Consider the following 17,552-nt stretch of genomic DNA (forward strand, 5'->3'; position numbering starts at 1 on the left):
GCACTAACTCGGCGGGAACTGTTGGGACGCGAGCTGGCGCCAAATTTTAGAACTTTCCGCCGTCAGCGGATGAGGCGCCTGAGGGGGAGAGAGACTTCAATTGTTGAATCATTTAATAAATGGAACAGTAGAGGATAGTTAGTGATTATTAAATAACTTGCAGTTGAGGCGCCTGAAAGTTGCCGCCGTGCTCCTGTGTCGGAGCTACTTTCCATCCCCGTCCGTTCCCCCTTCACAAGATGTCAGCTGAGCAAGTGGCCGGCTACTCGCCCAGCTTTAGGAAGCCGTCCGAGGTGCTGAGGTTGAGGAGGAAACGAGCCCGCAGCGCGGCCGGGCAGCTTCCATCGGGCGGCTTCAGCTTGCCCGAGCAGCCGACCATCGCCACGGTTTCCCCGGCCGACAAGGATGAGCACGGCGGCCCGAGGCAGCGGCCGCAGCAGCAGCAGCAACAACAACAGCGTAAGAAGTGCAGGAGGAACCCGTTCGCCGATGTCGCCAACACCCGCGGGCTGTCGGCGGAGAGTTCGTCTCCTGCAGCCGAGGAGAAGCCGCAGAGCGAAGGGGACCCTCAGGTACGTGCGCCTTGCAACCCCCTCTGTGTAGGAAGGAACTGTAGATAGAGTCGTACAGCGTGGACACAGGCCCTTCTGGTTTGTCAAATTGTCAAAGATCGGGGTTGTCAAAATAAAACCTTGATTTGTCATTAATAGTTCGATGATCACTGTGGAGCCAGTGACCTGGCTTAAAAAACACAGAAATACCCCTAGATCTGAGTTAGATTTATGTAATTTATTTGTATACAAGCCTCTATTTGTCACCCGATTGTGTGTTTTTAATGTCACTTAAGGTTTTATTTTTCTAATATTACCTATGTATTTCTAGGTGTCATCTAAAGGAGGTGAAGATTCCATTTGGGAAGGAAAGTTTATTTCCCACGAACTGCCATTTCCTGTGCCAGTTAAAGTAAGATTTTTTTGCAAAAAGCAGAATTACATATCTCTTTGATTTCATCTTGCAGCATCATATTACTTTATGAACAAATAAATTCCAAAGGGAGTAATGAAGGCTGATAAAAACTTGACTGTTTAGAAATAACAGGCATCTATGAGGTACAACCATTACAACCTGTAATTTATTGGCCCAGTATATCCCTTGCTCTTCCATTACTATCGTCAGGGAGGTCAACTTTGGTTCAGTGAGGAGTGCAGAAGGACATGCTGCAAGCAGCAACAGGCATGTCTTAAAACGGTTCCAGCCTAGTAAAGCTGCATCACAGGACCATGTGACTGAATCCTATGCAATACAGATACCTAAATGATCTCACAATTAACTGATCAGATTGAAATTCTGGAGTCCTATAACATCTAGTTATGAACAAGGGGACCATTAAATGGCTAATTGTAAGTGAGAGCCCAATACAGGTAGCATTACTTAATGTATTTTCCTGCATAGTTCACTGGATAGCTAACAATACTGTACCAGGCAAGCTATTCCTTTCAAGGGTGCCCCCTCAGTACCCTGCAGCTCTGCCCTTGCTCTCCGTCTTCGTCGCAACAGGGACAGAGTCCCCCTAGTTCTTGCCTTTCACCTCATCAGCTGTCGCATACAACACATAATCCTCCAACATTTTTGCCACCTCCAATGGGATCCCACCATTAGTCATATCTTCCCATCTCCATCCCTTTCCGCCTTCCGAGGAGACCGTTCCCTCTGCAACTCCCTGGTTAACTCATCCCTTCCCACCCAAACCACTCCAGATACCTTCCCCTACAATCGCAGGAGATGCAACACCAGACTCTGCCCAGGGATCCCAACAGTCCTTTCAGGTCAGGCAGAGGTTCACTTGCACCTCCTCCAACCTCATGTACTATCCATCGTTCAAGATGTGGACTCTCATACATCGGCGAGACCAAATGTAGATTGGACGATCGTTTTGCTGAACACCTTAGCTAAGCTGCTTGGACCTACCTGATCTCCCGGTTGCCAAACACTTTAATTCCCATTCCCACACTGACCTTTCCGTCCTAGGCCTCCTCCATTGTCAGAGTGAGGCTAAACACATTGGAGGAACAGCCTCTCATATCTCGCTTGGGCAGCTTACAACCCAGTGGTGTGAGTTGTGATTTCTCTAACTCAGTAATTCCTGCATTCCCCTTTCTCTCTCCACCCCTCTCCCACCCAAGTTGCACCAGCTTTTTGTTCTCACCTAGCAAATGGCTAACAATGGCCTGTTTCCTTTATCATCGTTAGTTTTTTTGCATATCATCCATTCAATTGTTCTATATCTCTCTACATCACCGTCCATATCTCTTGTTTCCCTTTCCCCTGACACTAGTCTGAAGAAGAGTCTCGACCCAAAACATCACCTGTTCCTTCTCTCCAGAGATGGAATAGGAATACTTTATTGACACGTGACTAGGCACAGTGAGATTCTTTGCTTGCATACACAATTGCGTACAAATAGCAGCCACCTACGGCGCTGACAAAGTTACAAAGCAGGCCGGCTTCTCGTTCAGTCCACCACCACCACCCCCACCCCAACAGTTCCCCGGGCCCTTTGTCCATTGTTCTCCCTCACGGCGGTCCCCCCACGCCAGGTCCTCCATAGTTCTTCCGCAGCCCCCCCCCGATGCTTTCAAGAGAGAGCAGGATAGGGCTCTGAAAAATAGCGGAGTCAGGGGATATAGGGAGAAGGCAGGAACGGGGTACATTGAATGGCGGTGCTGGCTCAAAGGGCCGAAAGGCCTACTCCTGCACCTATTGTCTATGCCAGGTCCTCCATTGCTCTTACTGTCCCACTGAGTTACTCCAGCATTTTGTGTCTATCTTCGGTTTAAACCTGCATCTGCAATTACTTCCTACACAAGCTTTTTTTTTCATTTCACATGACATTACCAAGACTAATTGTTACACGCTAACAAGTAGGTAATTTAGCACCAATTTAGGAATTGAACTTCAAATATTCAGATTTATGTGTTACTGCATTAAGCTCTTTATCTAGCCAACTGGGACCCATTTGATGAAACAAACATTGAGTATCGTAGAATGATTTTCTTTCCAATTTCTCTCAGCAGATCTACTTCAGGGTGCAAAAAGGGGAACCTACAGTTTTAACACTTTTTTGAAAGTTCTTTAATTTTTCTGATTTTGTTTTTGCAGAATTTACAGTACTCTGGAGCACTGCCTGAATTCACTTCTTTGCCTGCAGACTTCCCTGCTGACTGGAGTGTCAAAACATGGGTTCTTTTCACGTCCCCTCGTCCTTTTACTTGGACAGGTCAGCTAAAAGCATCAGAAGAAGCCAAAGGATTAATTCAACACTGTCGTTCCTCAGTAGTTGATTTCCCTTTGTACATAGAGGTATTTGATTAGTTTAAAAAGTATCTTACATTTTCATAGTGAAATTGGAATTCTTAAACATTTAAAGATGATAAAATTTGGTATTCAGTTTGAAGCTAATCATGTTTCTTCTCCTTGATGTAGCGGGTGGGAAGAACAACTCAGTCAGATTTTACGTTTGAGAGATGAAATTGATTGTTCAAGTGTTCAAGTTCAATTGAGTTTATTGTCATGTGTCCCTGTATAGGACAATGAAATTCTTGCTTTGCTTAAGCACACAGAAAATAGTAGGCATTTACTACAAAAGAGATAAATGCGTCCATATACCATGATATAAATATATACACACATGAATAAATAAACTGGTAAAGTGCAAATAACAGAAAGTGGTTATTAATAATCAGAGTTTTGTCCGAGCCAGGTTTAATAGCCTGATGGCTGTGGGGAAGTAGCTATTCCTGAACCTGGTTGTTGCAGTCTTCAGGCTCCTGTACCTTCTACCTGAAGGTAGCGGGGAGATGAGTGTGTGGCCAGGATGGTATGGGTCCTTGATGATGCTGCCAGCCTTTTTAAGGCAGCGACTGCGATAAATCCCCTCGATGGAAGGAAAGTCAGAGCCGATGATGGACTGGGCAGTGTTTACTACTTTTTGTAGTCTTTTCCTCTCCAGGGCGCTCAAATTGCCGAACCAAGCCACGATGCAACCGGTCAGTATGCTCTCGACTGTGCACCTGTAGAAGTTAGAGAGAGTCTTCCTTGACAATCCGACTCTCCGTAATCTTCTCAGGAAGTAGAGGCGCTGATGAGCTTTTTTGATAATTGCGTTAGTGTTCTCGGACCAGGAAAGATCTTCAGAGATGTGCACGCCCAGGAATTTGAAGTTCTTGACCCTTTCAACCATCGACCCGTTGATATAAATGGGGCTGTGGGTCCCCCTCCTACTCCTTCCAAAGTCCACAATCAGTTCCTTGGTTTTGCTGGTGTTGAGGGCCAGGTTATTGCGCTGGCACCATATGGACAGTTGCTCGATCTCTCTTCTGTATTCTGACTCATCCCCATCAGTGATACGCCCCACAATAGTGGTGTCGTCAGCGAACTTGATGATAGAGTTCGCACTGTGGTTCGCTACGCAGTCATGGGTATAGAGTGAGTACAGCAGGGGGCTGAGCACGCAGCCTTGAGCTGCTCCCGTGCTGATTGTTATCGAGGCTGACACATTTCCACCAATACGAACAGTCTGTGGATGAGGAAGTCGAGGATCCAGTTGCAGAAGGATGCGCAGAGACCCAGTTCTGCGAGTTTGGTAACCATTTTGGAGGGGATGATTGTGTTAAATGCTGAGCTGTAATCAATGAATAACAGCCTGACATATGAGTTTTTGTTGTCCAAGTGGTCCAGTGCGGAGTGGAGGGCCAATGAGATAGCATCCACCGTTGATCTGTTGTGGCTGTACGCGAACTGCAGTGGGTCCAGGTTTTTGTCGAGGTAGGAGTTGATTTGCTCCATGATCAACCTCTCAAAGCACTTCATCACCACCGGCGTTAGTGCCACTGGTCGATAGTCATTGAGGCACGTCACCGTACTCTTCTTGGGCACCGATATAATTGATGCCCTTTTAAAGCAGGTGGGGACCTCAGACCTCAGAAGTGAGAGGTTGAAAATGTCCGTAAAAACTCCCGCCAGTTGGTCCGCACAGGTTTTTAGAACACGACCGGGTATACCATCAGGACCAGGTGCTTTTCGGGGGTTCACCCTCTGAAAGATTTCCTGACATCGGCCTCTGTGACTGAGACTGAAATGCCATCACAGCGAATGGGGGATCGGGAAGGCACATCAGTATTCTCCCTGTCAAAGCGTGCGTAAAACGCATTGAGCTCATCAGGGAGTGATGTTACACCGACATTCGAGCTGCCTCCTGGTTTTGCCTTGTAGGAGGTGATTGCATTCAGGCCCTGCCACAGCTGCCGAACATCTGTCTTGTCCTCCAGTTTGGAGCAGAAGTCCCTTTTGGCCTTTTTGATGGCCTTACCAAGGTCGTATCTGGTCTTCATGTAGGCCACTGTATCATTGGAGGTGAATGCCCTGTGTCTGGACTTCAGGAGAGTGCGGATCTCAAAGTTCATCCAAGGTTTCTGATTGGGAAACACTCGGAAGGTTTTTGTAGGGATGCAGTCCTCCACACATTTCTTTATGAAGTCTGTAACGACTGTGGCATATTCGTTCAAGTCCGTTGCCGAGTCCTTGAACATTGACCAGTCTACAGACTCCAAGCAATCCTGGAGTTCTTCTGCGCCCCCCAACCAGCTCTGTACTGTCCTCATTTCTTGGGGTGCGCTCTTTAATTGTTGCCTGTAGGCAGGAAGAAGCAGCACCGCGGTATGGTCGGACTTACCGAAGTGAGGGCGAGGGATAGAACGATAGGCATTCTTAATGGTGGTGTAGCAGTGGTCGAGGGTGTTAGGTCCTCTGATGCAGCAGGAAACATGTTGGTGGAAGTTGGGGAGTGATTTCTTGAGGTTCGCCTTATTGAAGTCCCCAGCAATGGTGGTAAATGCCTCGGGGTAAGACGTCTGGTGTTTGTTGACCACGGCGTGCAGCTCCTCCAGTGCCAGACGGACGTCTGTCTGGGGTGGGATGTAGACCGCGGTCAGGATAACGGAGGTGAATTCTCTCGGGAGGTAGAAGGGACGGCACTTCACTGCCAGATGTTCGAGGTGTGGAGAGCTGGAGTTGGACAGAACTGCCACGTCTGAACACCACGCAGAGTTGACCATGAGGCAGACGCCCCCTCCTCTCCCTTTCCCAGATGCCAGGGTACGGTCCATGCGGTGGATGGAGAACCCTTCAGGCTGGACCGCTGAGTCTGGGGAGCTGGGGGTGAGCCATGTCTCTGAAACAGAGCACAGAGCATTCCCTCAGCTCCCTTTGATAAAGCAGTCTTGCCCTTAAGTCCTCCACTTTGTTTTCAAGGGACTGTACATTAGCCAATAGGATAGTAGGGAGAGGGGGCCGAAGGCCCCTGCGCTTCATTCTGACCTGAAGTCCTGCCCGACGGCCACGTTTCCGGACACAATGGAGGCTTCCCCTTTGTTTCCAGGTACTGTACTTGCTGTACCTGCTGTTTCTGCGGACCTGCGCTGAAACGGGGATTCCCTCACAGACGGCAGCTCCAGCTCCGTAACGAACGGGTTCCCTCAAAGTCGGCAGCTCCAGCTCCGTTGTTCCTGGAAGATCCAGCCCGTCGGCTCTGGGGGTCATCCCGGGGTTTCAAGGTACAGTACCTGTGATCCACAGTCGGGTCGGGAGTTCCACAGCCAGCGTGGAAAAATTTAAAGTCCGGGGTTCCCGCAGCGGGAGATCGCGAAATTGCGAGAGCCTTGAGGTGCTCCAGCAGCTTGTCCGAAACGGCACCGATTTCTGCTGTTTTTCTGATCCAGGTAAGTTGTTGGAAGTTGTAGTTGAGCCTTTTCTTTTCCGGAGCTCCGCAAAAGTCGCCGCAGGCAGGCGCCATCTTGCTTTGTTGTGATAATTTGTGTAAAATCAAGTCAATTTGCCAACATTCTTTGTAGGCAATAATCACTTCAGATAAAATGTAATGGGGCAAATGTTGACCTGAACTTTACACATTTTTTAAAAAATGGATTAAAGGATTAGAGTGGGAAATCCATGGAATAACATATCATTGAATTGGGCTAATTCAATGATAGGGTGTTTCATAGATTCTTAAAGTTAAGGTGTTGAGCATGATCTAATTCCTCAATGACAATACAAAACTTTTATTTTCTGTAGGATCCAATATCGTGTACAGATTTACGCTGTGCCTTCCAGCAGAATCTTGTATACTGGCTTCATCCTTCGCTGCCATGGCTATCACTGTTCCCTCGTATAGGTGCAGAACGGAAAATGGCTGGCAAAAATAATCCATGGGCACAAGATGAAGAGCTCCAACAAGTGCTAATGGGTGAATGGTATATTCCTTATTTTTTGTTTTCACCTTTTTACAAAAAACTTAGTTGATCAAGGATTAAGATGCAAATGATAGAAATTTTCCCATCAATTTGGTAAAATATGAATTGCTTTTATTGCACTTCATATGCAAGACAATACTTTCATTATTTGCCCAGTTTTCCATTTTTAAAAGGCACAATCTTTTAGAAATTACATTTCAATGCTGAATGATATTATCTTCAGTACTGAAGAGGTACACTGTTTTTGTGAGTTTTTAAACATGATTGTGTTTGTGGAAACCATGACTCAGGATAAAAAATTCTATCTTGGTCAACATCATTCTTTCCACATTAACAAAATAAAATGTTATCTTGATCTTTTGATTATTTGCTACCTGTAAGATTTGTCCAAATTAACAGCACTGTTTAGGTAATGCCATTGTAAGCTTGTGCTTGACTGTCTTTTGAAGTAATGCTATATGAATCCAACTCCTAGAAAATTTGAACTCTGCTTTAGTGTTTTCAGCAAACGCTAAGATGTTCACACAATGTAACAATGCAGCTCGCTTCAAATGATTATTTTTTTTGTTGATTCTTTTCCAGGTCACTCAGTTTTAGTTCTCTGTATAATTTATTGCGAGCCAAACTTTGCCCTTATTTCTACTTCTGCACATATCAATTCACTGTGCTGTTCCGGGCAGCTGGAATAGCAGGAAGTGATGTCCCTACAGCTGTTATTTCCCCAACGACAAGGGGTCTTCGAGAAGCCATGAAAGATGAAGGTAAATTATTTCATACATTTTTTAATTTAATATTGCCATCATGAGGATGGTTGTCAGAAGCAGGGAATTTGTAGTAATACAGATTTGACCTACTGCTTGCAAAAAAAGAATCAAAAATGTTTTGCATCGGGATGTATTAGGTGATTTTTAACAGACCCAATATTACTTTATGTTGCTTCTGTCTGCCAGTCCTTGTACAACTTGATCCTAAGTCTATTTTCTTATTGATTCAGTTATTCTATCATAATGCAGAACGTATAACCTGTCTGAATAAAAATGTTGGCATTTTCATTAGATTCCTGTTTTTGGTGGTATCCTTGTGGTAATGATAATTTTATCTTTGTACAGGGATTACATTTTCCATGCCCTTACTGGAAGATGGTAGAAATGGAGAGACCAAAAAAAGTGAGACTACAGATGTGGGCACGCACATTCCAAATGTTGAAGCACAGGAGAAAAACTCAGATGTTCAGAAGTAAGTCTGCTTTATGAGAAGAATACTATGTGGATATTTTGGGGAAAGTGGGTTTTGTGAAACCAGGAGAACTTAATGCTTCCTTTCAAATAAAGCCATGGGATTTTTTTTAATTATTAAAGGGCACCCATGGCATGGATGCTCTTGACATTAACATGGGATCAAAAGGGTATTAATTAGGTGCAGAAAAAGGCATTTTTGAGGCAAAAATTCTGAGTTATTACTCAGTCCCTTAGTTTATTTTTGCATGCAAATTATTAGAACTTTAATATGCCTTTATAATTGCTTCAGTCGAAACATTTACGTTAACTAACTAATTTAACAAAATGGCTAGAGAAAATGGATCTGCAGAGGCTCAAAAAAAAAAGAACAATTGCAAATAGGGAGTCCAGCCATATGAATGCAGATGCATAAAAAACCTTATTAACACCAATATTTGTATTTATTTTCATCGTAAATGAAAACCGAAAAACAGTTTAATTCTATGAAAGTAATCTTATTTATAATTCCATATATTTTACCATCATGAATGGTTAACAGAAAACAAACCATTTTTTAACATAGAGAACATGCTGGCAGTAGTGAAGAGGATGACGACGATGATGATGATGGGGCCTCCTGGCTGAAATATATGGGTGTACAGGACAACGTTCGAAAACTTAACTCTATGTCCATTAAACTGTATCCTTTTAAAACCAGTTTTATGATGAATGAAGAAGTAACAGATTCAGGTTAAGCGATTGAATGATGGCATAGCTATTTCGTTTTCATTTTTGTTAGTTCCTTCTGAATTGTTAGCTAAATGTCCATCGTGTTATTGTAGCAATTACGTCGTCTGCCCTAAATGAACACTTTGGTTTCTAAAGAGGTAGCAGGGAAAGGTTTGTGACTTAATTTTCCATGTGTTATATTTATAGGAGAAAAGTGCATTACTGCTTTAGAGTAATGCTGACACCCACTTTAATTGCATTGCTATTTTCACATCCTTGATTTTTATTAGGCAGTTTAGGCTAGTGACCTTCTATGTATAAATGAGATCTATTCTAGAGGAGAAAAAAGGTTAACTTTGTGTTAGCAGATACATCAAATACTACCGAAAAGGCTGAGTGTTTATTTCAGACATAGTCATTTATTTTAGTGCAGATTAGTTTGTGCACTAGTAATGGCCTACAGAATTTCATTATACAAATAGTTGGATCCCTGATAAGTACACAAACAGCAATGTTGCAGGGGAATGTTGAGTTGTGAATTATCTAAGAGTTGGGTCCATAACATTTAAGATGGGATTGTCATGCACTATGTTATAGTATTGGTGTACAAAAATTCACTTAATTTCCAGTGTTTTGAATAGGCAACAGATGGCCATAGGAGAGTGGCATAGGTAAATATTTGGAAATGTACCATCCTCCTCCATCTCATATAACCTCAAAAGTAGTTGAGGCAGGAACTATCTAAACAGTTAAGAAACAATTAGACAGGTACATGGATAGAACTGGTTTGGAGGGATATGGACCAAACGTGGGCAGGTGAGACTAGTGTAGCTGGGATATGTGGGCCTGTGTGAGCAAGTTGGGCCGAAGGGCCTGTTTCCACACTGAATCACTCTAAATTTTCTAACTAATGCCATGGAGGAGGGAATATTAACGCCCAAAGGAAGGATGTAAAACGGATTTATATCTGGAGGGTGAAAACTGAAGAGACTGTCAGGATGCCTAGATAATAATAATAATAATAATAATACATTTTATTTATGGGCGCCTTTCAAGAGTCTCAAGGTCACCTTACAAAAATTTAGCAAGTAGAGGAAAAACATGTAAGCGGAATGAAATAAATAGTAGAGACATGACTAGTACACAAATTAAAGACAGAATTCAGTTCAAAACACAATATGAGGCAATTCAAGCACAGATGAAAAGGGAGATCAAAGAAGAATTGAGGAAATGGACCAGAAACGGGAGAGGTGGCAGGGGTAGAGGGATAGTGATAGTCCTTTTATATAAATTTGCATTGTGCCAATGCACTCTGCCTTTACTATATGAATATCTCTCAATATTGAAAGGAATGTTAATGTAACTTACAGATTGTACTTTTGCCACAAAAAAAAAGCATAATGTACAGGTGTCAAATGAAATACGATATGGAAAGGTTTTAAGTGCTAAAAATTATTAGTTATAAATTTAATTGTAGTTATTTGTAGAGATTTGTTGAAAGATACTACAGATAATTTGAAATGGGTTTTCCTTCATGCTAAAATCCAGTCGTAAGGAACACAACCTTGTGCAAATGGACCATAAGCCTGAATCAGCTGTGCTAGTGAAAGGCCTGCACACATTTACTTTGCTGAACTTCCTTATGAACAATAAGAGCATAGTAGCTGTAGCTGGACCACAAGCAGGACTCCCACCTACACTTTTGGCACCTGTTGCATTCAGAGGAGCCTCGATGCAGACGTTAAAGGTGAGGTTTAATGTACTAAAATGTATTTTTCTAAAACCACAGGAAACTATGTATGTTATGAAATATGTTGTAAAGCTTGCTTTCTATTTGGCCAATTTAGATTTACTTTTTAGCTTGTTTATTTATCACACTTTATGTCCCGTGTTATAATCGGTTTGCCTGTAGTTGTCCAAGAAAACATTTTTTTGTTTATCTTCAGAACTTTACCTGTCTATTATCAAATTATTAATCAAAATGGACTCCTTTGGCATTCTTAAATCTGCTACCTGTCATTGCCTCGAATGTAAAATGACCCATTATTATTCTTTTGGTTTCTGTATTTTTTATCTCGTTACCCATCTTGTGTGGGGCCTATGTAAAAATGACTCTGGAATTTCTATGTAGTATCTTGTGATTTCCTTAATTTCAATTAAATTAGCCTTGCAGGACCTGCTGGTTTAATGATATTTTGCTTAATCAAGTTTGTCTCAATCGATGCCTTGTGAAAATGTAATAACTATGCCACGAAACAGGTAGATAATTTAGTTTGAGAAAATAGTGAAAACAAATATAACCAATAACAATGTTAAAATAAAAAGACTAGCAAATGTGCAGAGTCCATATTGCCAGTTGCATGAGAAATTATTATAGGAAATGTTATGTCAAAGAAAGATAACTTGTTAAACCACACAGTAGAAGACACAATATAGTACAAATTAATATGAATCAGATCTTGTGATAGTAAATATAAAATTATATAATTAGAGGAAATACAGGAAATTAAGAGAATAAAAGTTTGACAAGTCCCCCTGTCATACCCTGCATCATAAGTCGGCTGCAGTCAAACCCTCTGCAACCCAGAGGATTCTAGTTATTGTATTTAACACTGCAACTTGAAGGAAGAGTGGACAAAATAGGAAAATGTGCAATTAGTTTGTCATCTGGTTAGATTGCTAGGAAGAACTATCACGCCCCACAAAAACTTTTATTTTAATTGGAAAAATCTAGGCAGCTCATACCAGTGTATGTTATACCTTCCTCCTTGGAGCTCAATTTACCACAAAACCAAATGATTTCCATGCTTGGAGATATTGCATCTTTTTTAAAATATGTAACTTGAATATATTGGATCCGCTGCTGATTCTGGGATGCAGAAACTAGATTTAGTACCAGGCCCTTTGGCCCACCAAGTCCATGCTGACCAGCGATCACCCATACACTAGTTCTACACACCTACATACTAGGGACCATTTACGGAAGCCAATTAACCTACAAACCTACACGTCTTTGGAATATGGGAGGAAACCGGAGCACCCAGAGAAAACCCACGTGATCACAAGGAGAATGTATAAACTCTGTACAGACAGCACCCGTAATCAGGCTCAAGCCTGGGAATCGGGCTGTAAGGCAGCACCTCTACCCCTGCGTCACTGTGCTGCCGTGCCAGTGGTAGATATGCAAGTAAAGCCAGCAACTACAAAGTCATTGTATATATTGTACTTTATTACATGGGTTTACAATAGTGAGGCAGCCTTGCTGAGGTTGCATAGGGATTTGAGATTATGCAAATAATCTGAAAGTATTGGATGAAAAGTACAATGGATAAAGCTTTCCCCTTTTGCTTTATCCCAGCTTTACAATTTACACTAAAACCAATGGAATCTTGTATCCTGTGCCATGTGTAATCTGGCACCAGGGCAGTTATAGTCATAGTCATGTAGCCTCTCGACCCAACTTGCCCATGCTGACCAAGATGCCTCATCTACACTAGTTGCAGCTGCCCACATTTGGCTCGTATCCCTCTAAACCTTTCCTATCCGTGTACCTGTCCAAATGTCTTTTAAATATCCCCACAAGTTTCCTCATGTTATTGGAGAGTCCGGTGGCAGAATGAGCTGACATATAGAATGTTGAATCTGCTAGCAAGTCTGGGGCTTGTACATTTGGAACGACATGTCTGAACCTCTGTTTCAGTGGCTGAACCTTCATGGTTCCATTCAGAATTTGTGGCAATATGCAATGAGAGGCGGTCTGTTGTATTTTCTTTGGAGATTGTGTAATTCAATTCGGGGTGAGGAAAAAATTTATATTAAGAATAAAATGCAGAAAATGCCAGTTCAAGCCAAACCTATGGAGATGGAAATATTTAATGGTTCCATTTGATGACTTTTCTGAAGGGTCAGCAATGTGAAATATCACATTTTTCTCTCCAGTTACTGCTGGACCTACCAGGCATGTAGCGGTTTTCTTTCATCAGATTACCAGTAAATGTAATATTTTGCCTTCATGGAGTTTTGTACACGAGTAATCATTTGCATCATTTATTCAGGCAAGAAGTATTAACATAAAGGCACATCATCCCTCTGGGATGAAGGAATCTCACAGCCTTGAGATCACTGGTCCTATCATGCCTCACACCATCCACAGCCTGACACTGATGCTGAAATCGGCTCAGAAAGGAAACTTTGCAGCCAACTTTCACACGCATGAACCAACATCAGTGTTTAACATACCCCTCAAACTGGAACATCAGGAAGATAAGGTAAAGTAGGACAAATTTATACCATCAAAATTTAAGTTTTTCTGAGTGGATGGGTTTCTGAAGTCTGAATGCAAACAGTATTTGGGGGGAAAGATGTATTGTTGTAACATTGCACAGGATATGAGAACAGTTAATGAGCAAAGCTGGTATTCTGGCTTGTCATTAAATTCCAGGTTGAAGTCCCACCCTGTGACAAAACTAAATCTGAATATCTACGATAAAATAAAATTATGACATTTATCACTGGAATAATTGACATATTACATTCCTGGAGATCCCAATTCTTTAAACGAGATGCTAAGCTAATATTTTTTCCCTCAGCTGCGGATGAAAGAGCTAACATTTTGTAACACACAATAGTTCTCGGCAGTGTTAGGCTCAATGCTTGTGTTTTATTTCAACGCATATAATTGAAAGAGTTTGTGTTCAAGAAGGAACTGCAGATGCTGGAAGATCGAAGGTACACAAAAATGCTGTAGAAACTCAGCGGGTGCAGCAGCATCTATGGAGCGAAGGAAATAGGCGACGTTTCGGGCCGAAACCCTTCTTCAAACCCTAATTGAAAGAGTTTTTCTGGTAGTATCATATTCTATGATTGGGGAGGAGGGGGAGCATGAAATCTTCCCTATACTGCAATGGTCAAAAGTTCCAAATATACTGGAAAGCATGATGTCCTGAAGTCCAGAGTATAATTAATAGAACGGAGTCAAATTTAGCCAATACTTTTAATGAGGAGAGAAAACTGAATATTGAGAAAAGCTAAGGGAGGAACTCCATTGCCAGAGTGAAGCCACATGCAAACAGTGGAGAGGATGTTTCCACTAGTGGGAGATTCTAGGACTCGAGGTCATAGCCTCAGAATTAAAGGACATTCTTTTGGGGAGGAGATGAGGAATTTCTTTATTCAGATGGTGGTGAATGTGTGGAATTCTTTACCACAGACGGCTGTGGAGGCCAGGTTGGTGGATATATTTAAGGCAGAGATAGATAGATTCTTGATTAGGATGCGTGTTGGAGGTAATGGGGAGAAAGCAGAAGAATTGGGTTAGGGGGGGGATAGATTAGCTGTTGGCCTAATTCTGCTCCTATCACATGATCTTATGAACAGCACCTCGTATTCTGTTTGGGTAGATTACAACCTAGTGGTATGAACATCGAATTCTCTCATTTTTGGTAACTGACCTAGAGGTAGCAGGGTGAAGGCCACGGTCGCCTACAGAATTAACAAACATATCGGGAGCAACATTGATTAACAAGCCTAATTTCTACCCTTCACTCGCACCTTTGGCCTTTATCCAATCTGTCCATCAAAACCTCCACTCACCTGTATTTATCTACATCACCAGGCTTTGTCCTCCCCTCTCTTCCAGCTATTCCACCCCCCCCCCCCCACCCAATATCACAATCGGTCTGAAGAAAGGTCCTGACCCAACACATCCATGTTCTCCGGAACCGGACCTGCTGAGCAGCATTGGCTACTCGCCAATCTTCAAGGACCTCATCCGTGGCTGCAGAGGATAAAAAGATTGAGGCCTCAGTAATCTCCCTTCTTGCATCTCTATAATCTGGGATAGACACTGGGGCCCAATGGATTTATTTCCCATCAAGAGACACAACACCACTACCACTTGATTCAAAATGCCCGGTTGGTATACCCCAGATCTCACCTCTTCCATGTGCTTCGTGAATACCCATGCAAAGGACTAGTTTGGTGCCTCGTCTGCATTTGACTCCTAGCATAAATTTCCTCCTTTATCTTTGATTGGTCCCATCTCTCCCTAGTTACCCTCGTTTTTAATTTGTGTATAAAAAGCATTGGAAATGTTTTAAATCCAATTAGCCAGTGACATTTTATGACCCTTCTAATTTCCTGCTTGAGTTCTGCCTACTTTCTTTGTTTCCAATGGCCCGGTCTGGCTTCATCTTGGTGATAGTAATGCTGTTGAATGTCACGGTGGGTGTTTACTCTTATTGGAGATGGTCATTGGCTGCCACGTTTACACAAAGTGGCACTTCCGACCGACATCCACTATAAACCCACTGACTCCCATGGCTATCTAGACTATACTTCTTCCCACCCTGCTTCCTATAAGGACTCCATCCCCTACTCCCAATTCCACCTTCTACGTCGCATCTGCTCCCAGGATGAGGTGTTCCACACCAGGGAATCGGAAATGTCCTAATTCTTCAGGTAACTGGTTCCCCTCCCCTACTATAGATGAGGCTCTCACCAGGGTCTCTTCAATACCCCGCAACACTGCTCTCTCTCTTCCCCCCCCCCCCCCCATTCAGAACAAGGGCAGAGTCCCCCTGGTCCTCACCTTCCACCCCACTAGCCTTCACATACAACAAATAGCCCTCCATCATTGTCGCCACCTCCAACGTGACCCCCATCACTCGCCACATCTTCCGTCTCCCCCCCCCCCCCCCCCGTCTGCTTTCCGCAAAGACCGCTCCCTCCGTAACTCCCTGGTCAATTCTTCCCTTCCCACCCACACCACCCCCTCCCCGGGCACTTTCCCTTGCAACCGCAGGAGTTGCTACACTTGTCGCTTTACTTCCCCCCTCGACTCCATTCAAGGACCCAAGCAGTTGTTCCAGGTGCGACAGAGGTTCACCTGCACTTCCTCCAACCTCATCTATTGCATCCGCTGCTCTAGATGTCAGCTGATCTGCATCGGTGAGACCAAGCGTGGGCTTGGCGATCGTTTCGCTGAGCTCGGTCCGCATTAACCAACCTGTTCTCCCTGTGGCTCAGCACTTCAACTCCCCCTCCCATTCCGAATCCGACCTTTCTGTCCTGGGCCTCCTCCATGGCCAGAGTGAGCACCACCGGAAATTGGAGGAGCAGCACCTCCTCCGCTTGGGCAGTCTGCACCCCAGCGACTTGAACATTGACTTCTCCAATTTCCGGTCGCCCTTGCTGTCTCCTCAGCTCTCCCTCAGCCCTCTGGCTCCTCCTCTTCATTTCTTCTTCCTCTCCACCCTACATCAGTCTGAAGAAGGGTTTCGGCCCGAAACGTTGCCTATTTCCTTCGCTCCATAGATGCTGCCTCGCCCGCTGAGTTTCTCCAGCACTTGTCTACCTTCGATTTTCCAGCATCTGCAGTTCCTTCTTGAACACTTTGGCACAAATGCTCCTTTCCACAAATAAGCCCAGGCCTGAATGTTATCTGTGTCATACTGCGTGTGGCACGGGCTGCTCTTTGCTGAGGAAATGGGAATGAAGTTGAACATGGTACAATCATCAACCTATATATCCCAGGTTATAAGAGGGACAGAGCATCAGCAGTTGGCATTTATAAAACATCCTTGTATAAAGTTGCCATATGCATTTCACGGAACTCGTTGGAGCTTTGTAGTTATAATTAACAGAACCACATACAGTGTCCCAGCTGTGAAATGTTCCCTGGACTGAATCACGAAGAAACATACACAACTGTAAGCAGGTGGAGGAAGATACTACATCTAATGTTTTCATTTTGGTGTAATTCACATGCTGAACATTCAAATTCCTTTTCATTTAAAACAGGATCACTCTTCAGGTGAGCTGTCTAATTATGGTCTACACCCAGAAACACTGACTCAACTAATGCAACAGCCAACCATTGGAAAATCCTCCATAAAGCATATAGAAATGGACAACTATAAATATACATGGAAGTTGTGATTGCTGAAATTCAGTAGATGCTATGATTTACTTTTAAAAAGTTTTAAGTATTCACATATTGTAGATGTTGAATGAAATGCAACTGAATTCTGGGGAAAACTAGATAGTTTTTTTAACAATGAACATTAATTAAAGTAATTAGAGGCCAAATAACATTAGACATTAAGTGACTAAATACCCATGCTTTTAAGTTAATATTCTACATTAGTATTACCAATATTATTTGAAATTGGGTTTATTTTAAATGCATATGATAAATGCATTTCATATTTTAATCATGTGAAGATGAGTCGGTAGGAGCTACTTGAAAAATCCATTTAATCATTTTGTCTAAAGGAATTATTTTGTCTGCTGACCCACT

The 17,552-nt window shown here is 43.0% G+C and overlaps 1 protein-coding gene across 1 annotated transcript; it reads left to right on the plus strand.

Moving 5' to 3' along the window:
* The first annotated feature begins 13 nt into the window (after positions 1–13).
* Positions 14–17,284, plus strand: donson (DNA replication fork stabilization factor DONSON). The gene is made up of 10 exons (XM_033032544.1): positions 14–572; positions 883–963; positions 3,160–3,360; positions 7,129–7,307; positions 7,890–8,068; positions 8,417–8,543; positions 9,108–9,224; positions 10,802–11,000; positions 13,309–13,521; positions 17,054–17,284. The coding sequence occupies exons 1-10, from the start codon at positions 240–242 to the stop codon at positions 17,189–17,191; spliced, it is 1,767 nt and encodes a 588-aa protein (XP_032888435.1). The 5' UTR covers positions 14–239; the 3' UTR covers positions 17,192–17,284.
* Positions 17,285–17,552: the final 268 nt, after the last annotated feature.

The sequence above is a fragment of the Amblyraja radiata genome, chromosome 14, assembly GCF_010909765.2.
Source record: "Amblyraja radiata isolate CabotCenter1 chromosome 14, sAmbRad1.1.pri, whole genome shotgun sequence".
Lineage (NCBI taxonomy): Eukaryota > Metazoa > Chordata > Chondrichthyes > Rajiformes > Rajidae > Amblyraja > Amblyraja radiata.

What these genes read in the sequence shown, in the direction of transcription:
- donson (XM_033032544.1), top strand. Translation starts at nt 240, where the DNA reads ATGTCAGCTGAGCAAGTGGCCGGCTACTCGCCCAGCTTTAGGAAGCCG. An exon ending in AGAGCGAAGGGGACCCTCAG is followed by an intron (nt 573 to 882) that starts GTACGTGCGCCT and finishes ATGTATTTCTAG; the next exon opens with GTGTCATCTAAAGGAGGTGA. An exon ending in CATTTCCTGTGCCAGTTAAA is followed by an intron (nt 964 to 3,159) that starts GTAAGATTTTTT and finishes TTGTTTTTGCAG; the next exon opens with AATTTACAGTACTCTGGAGC.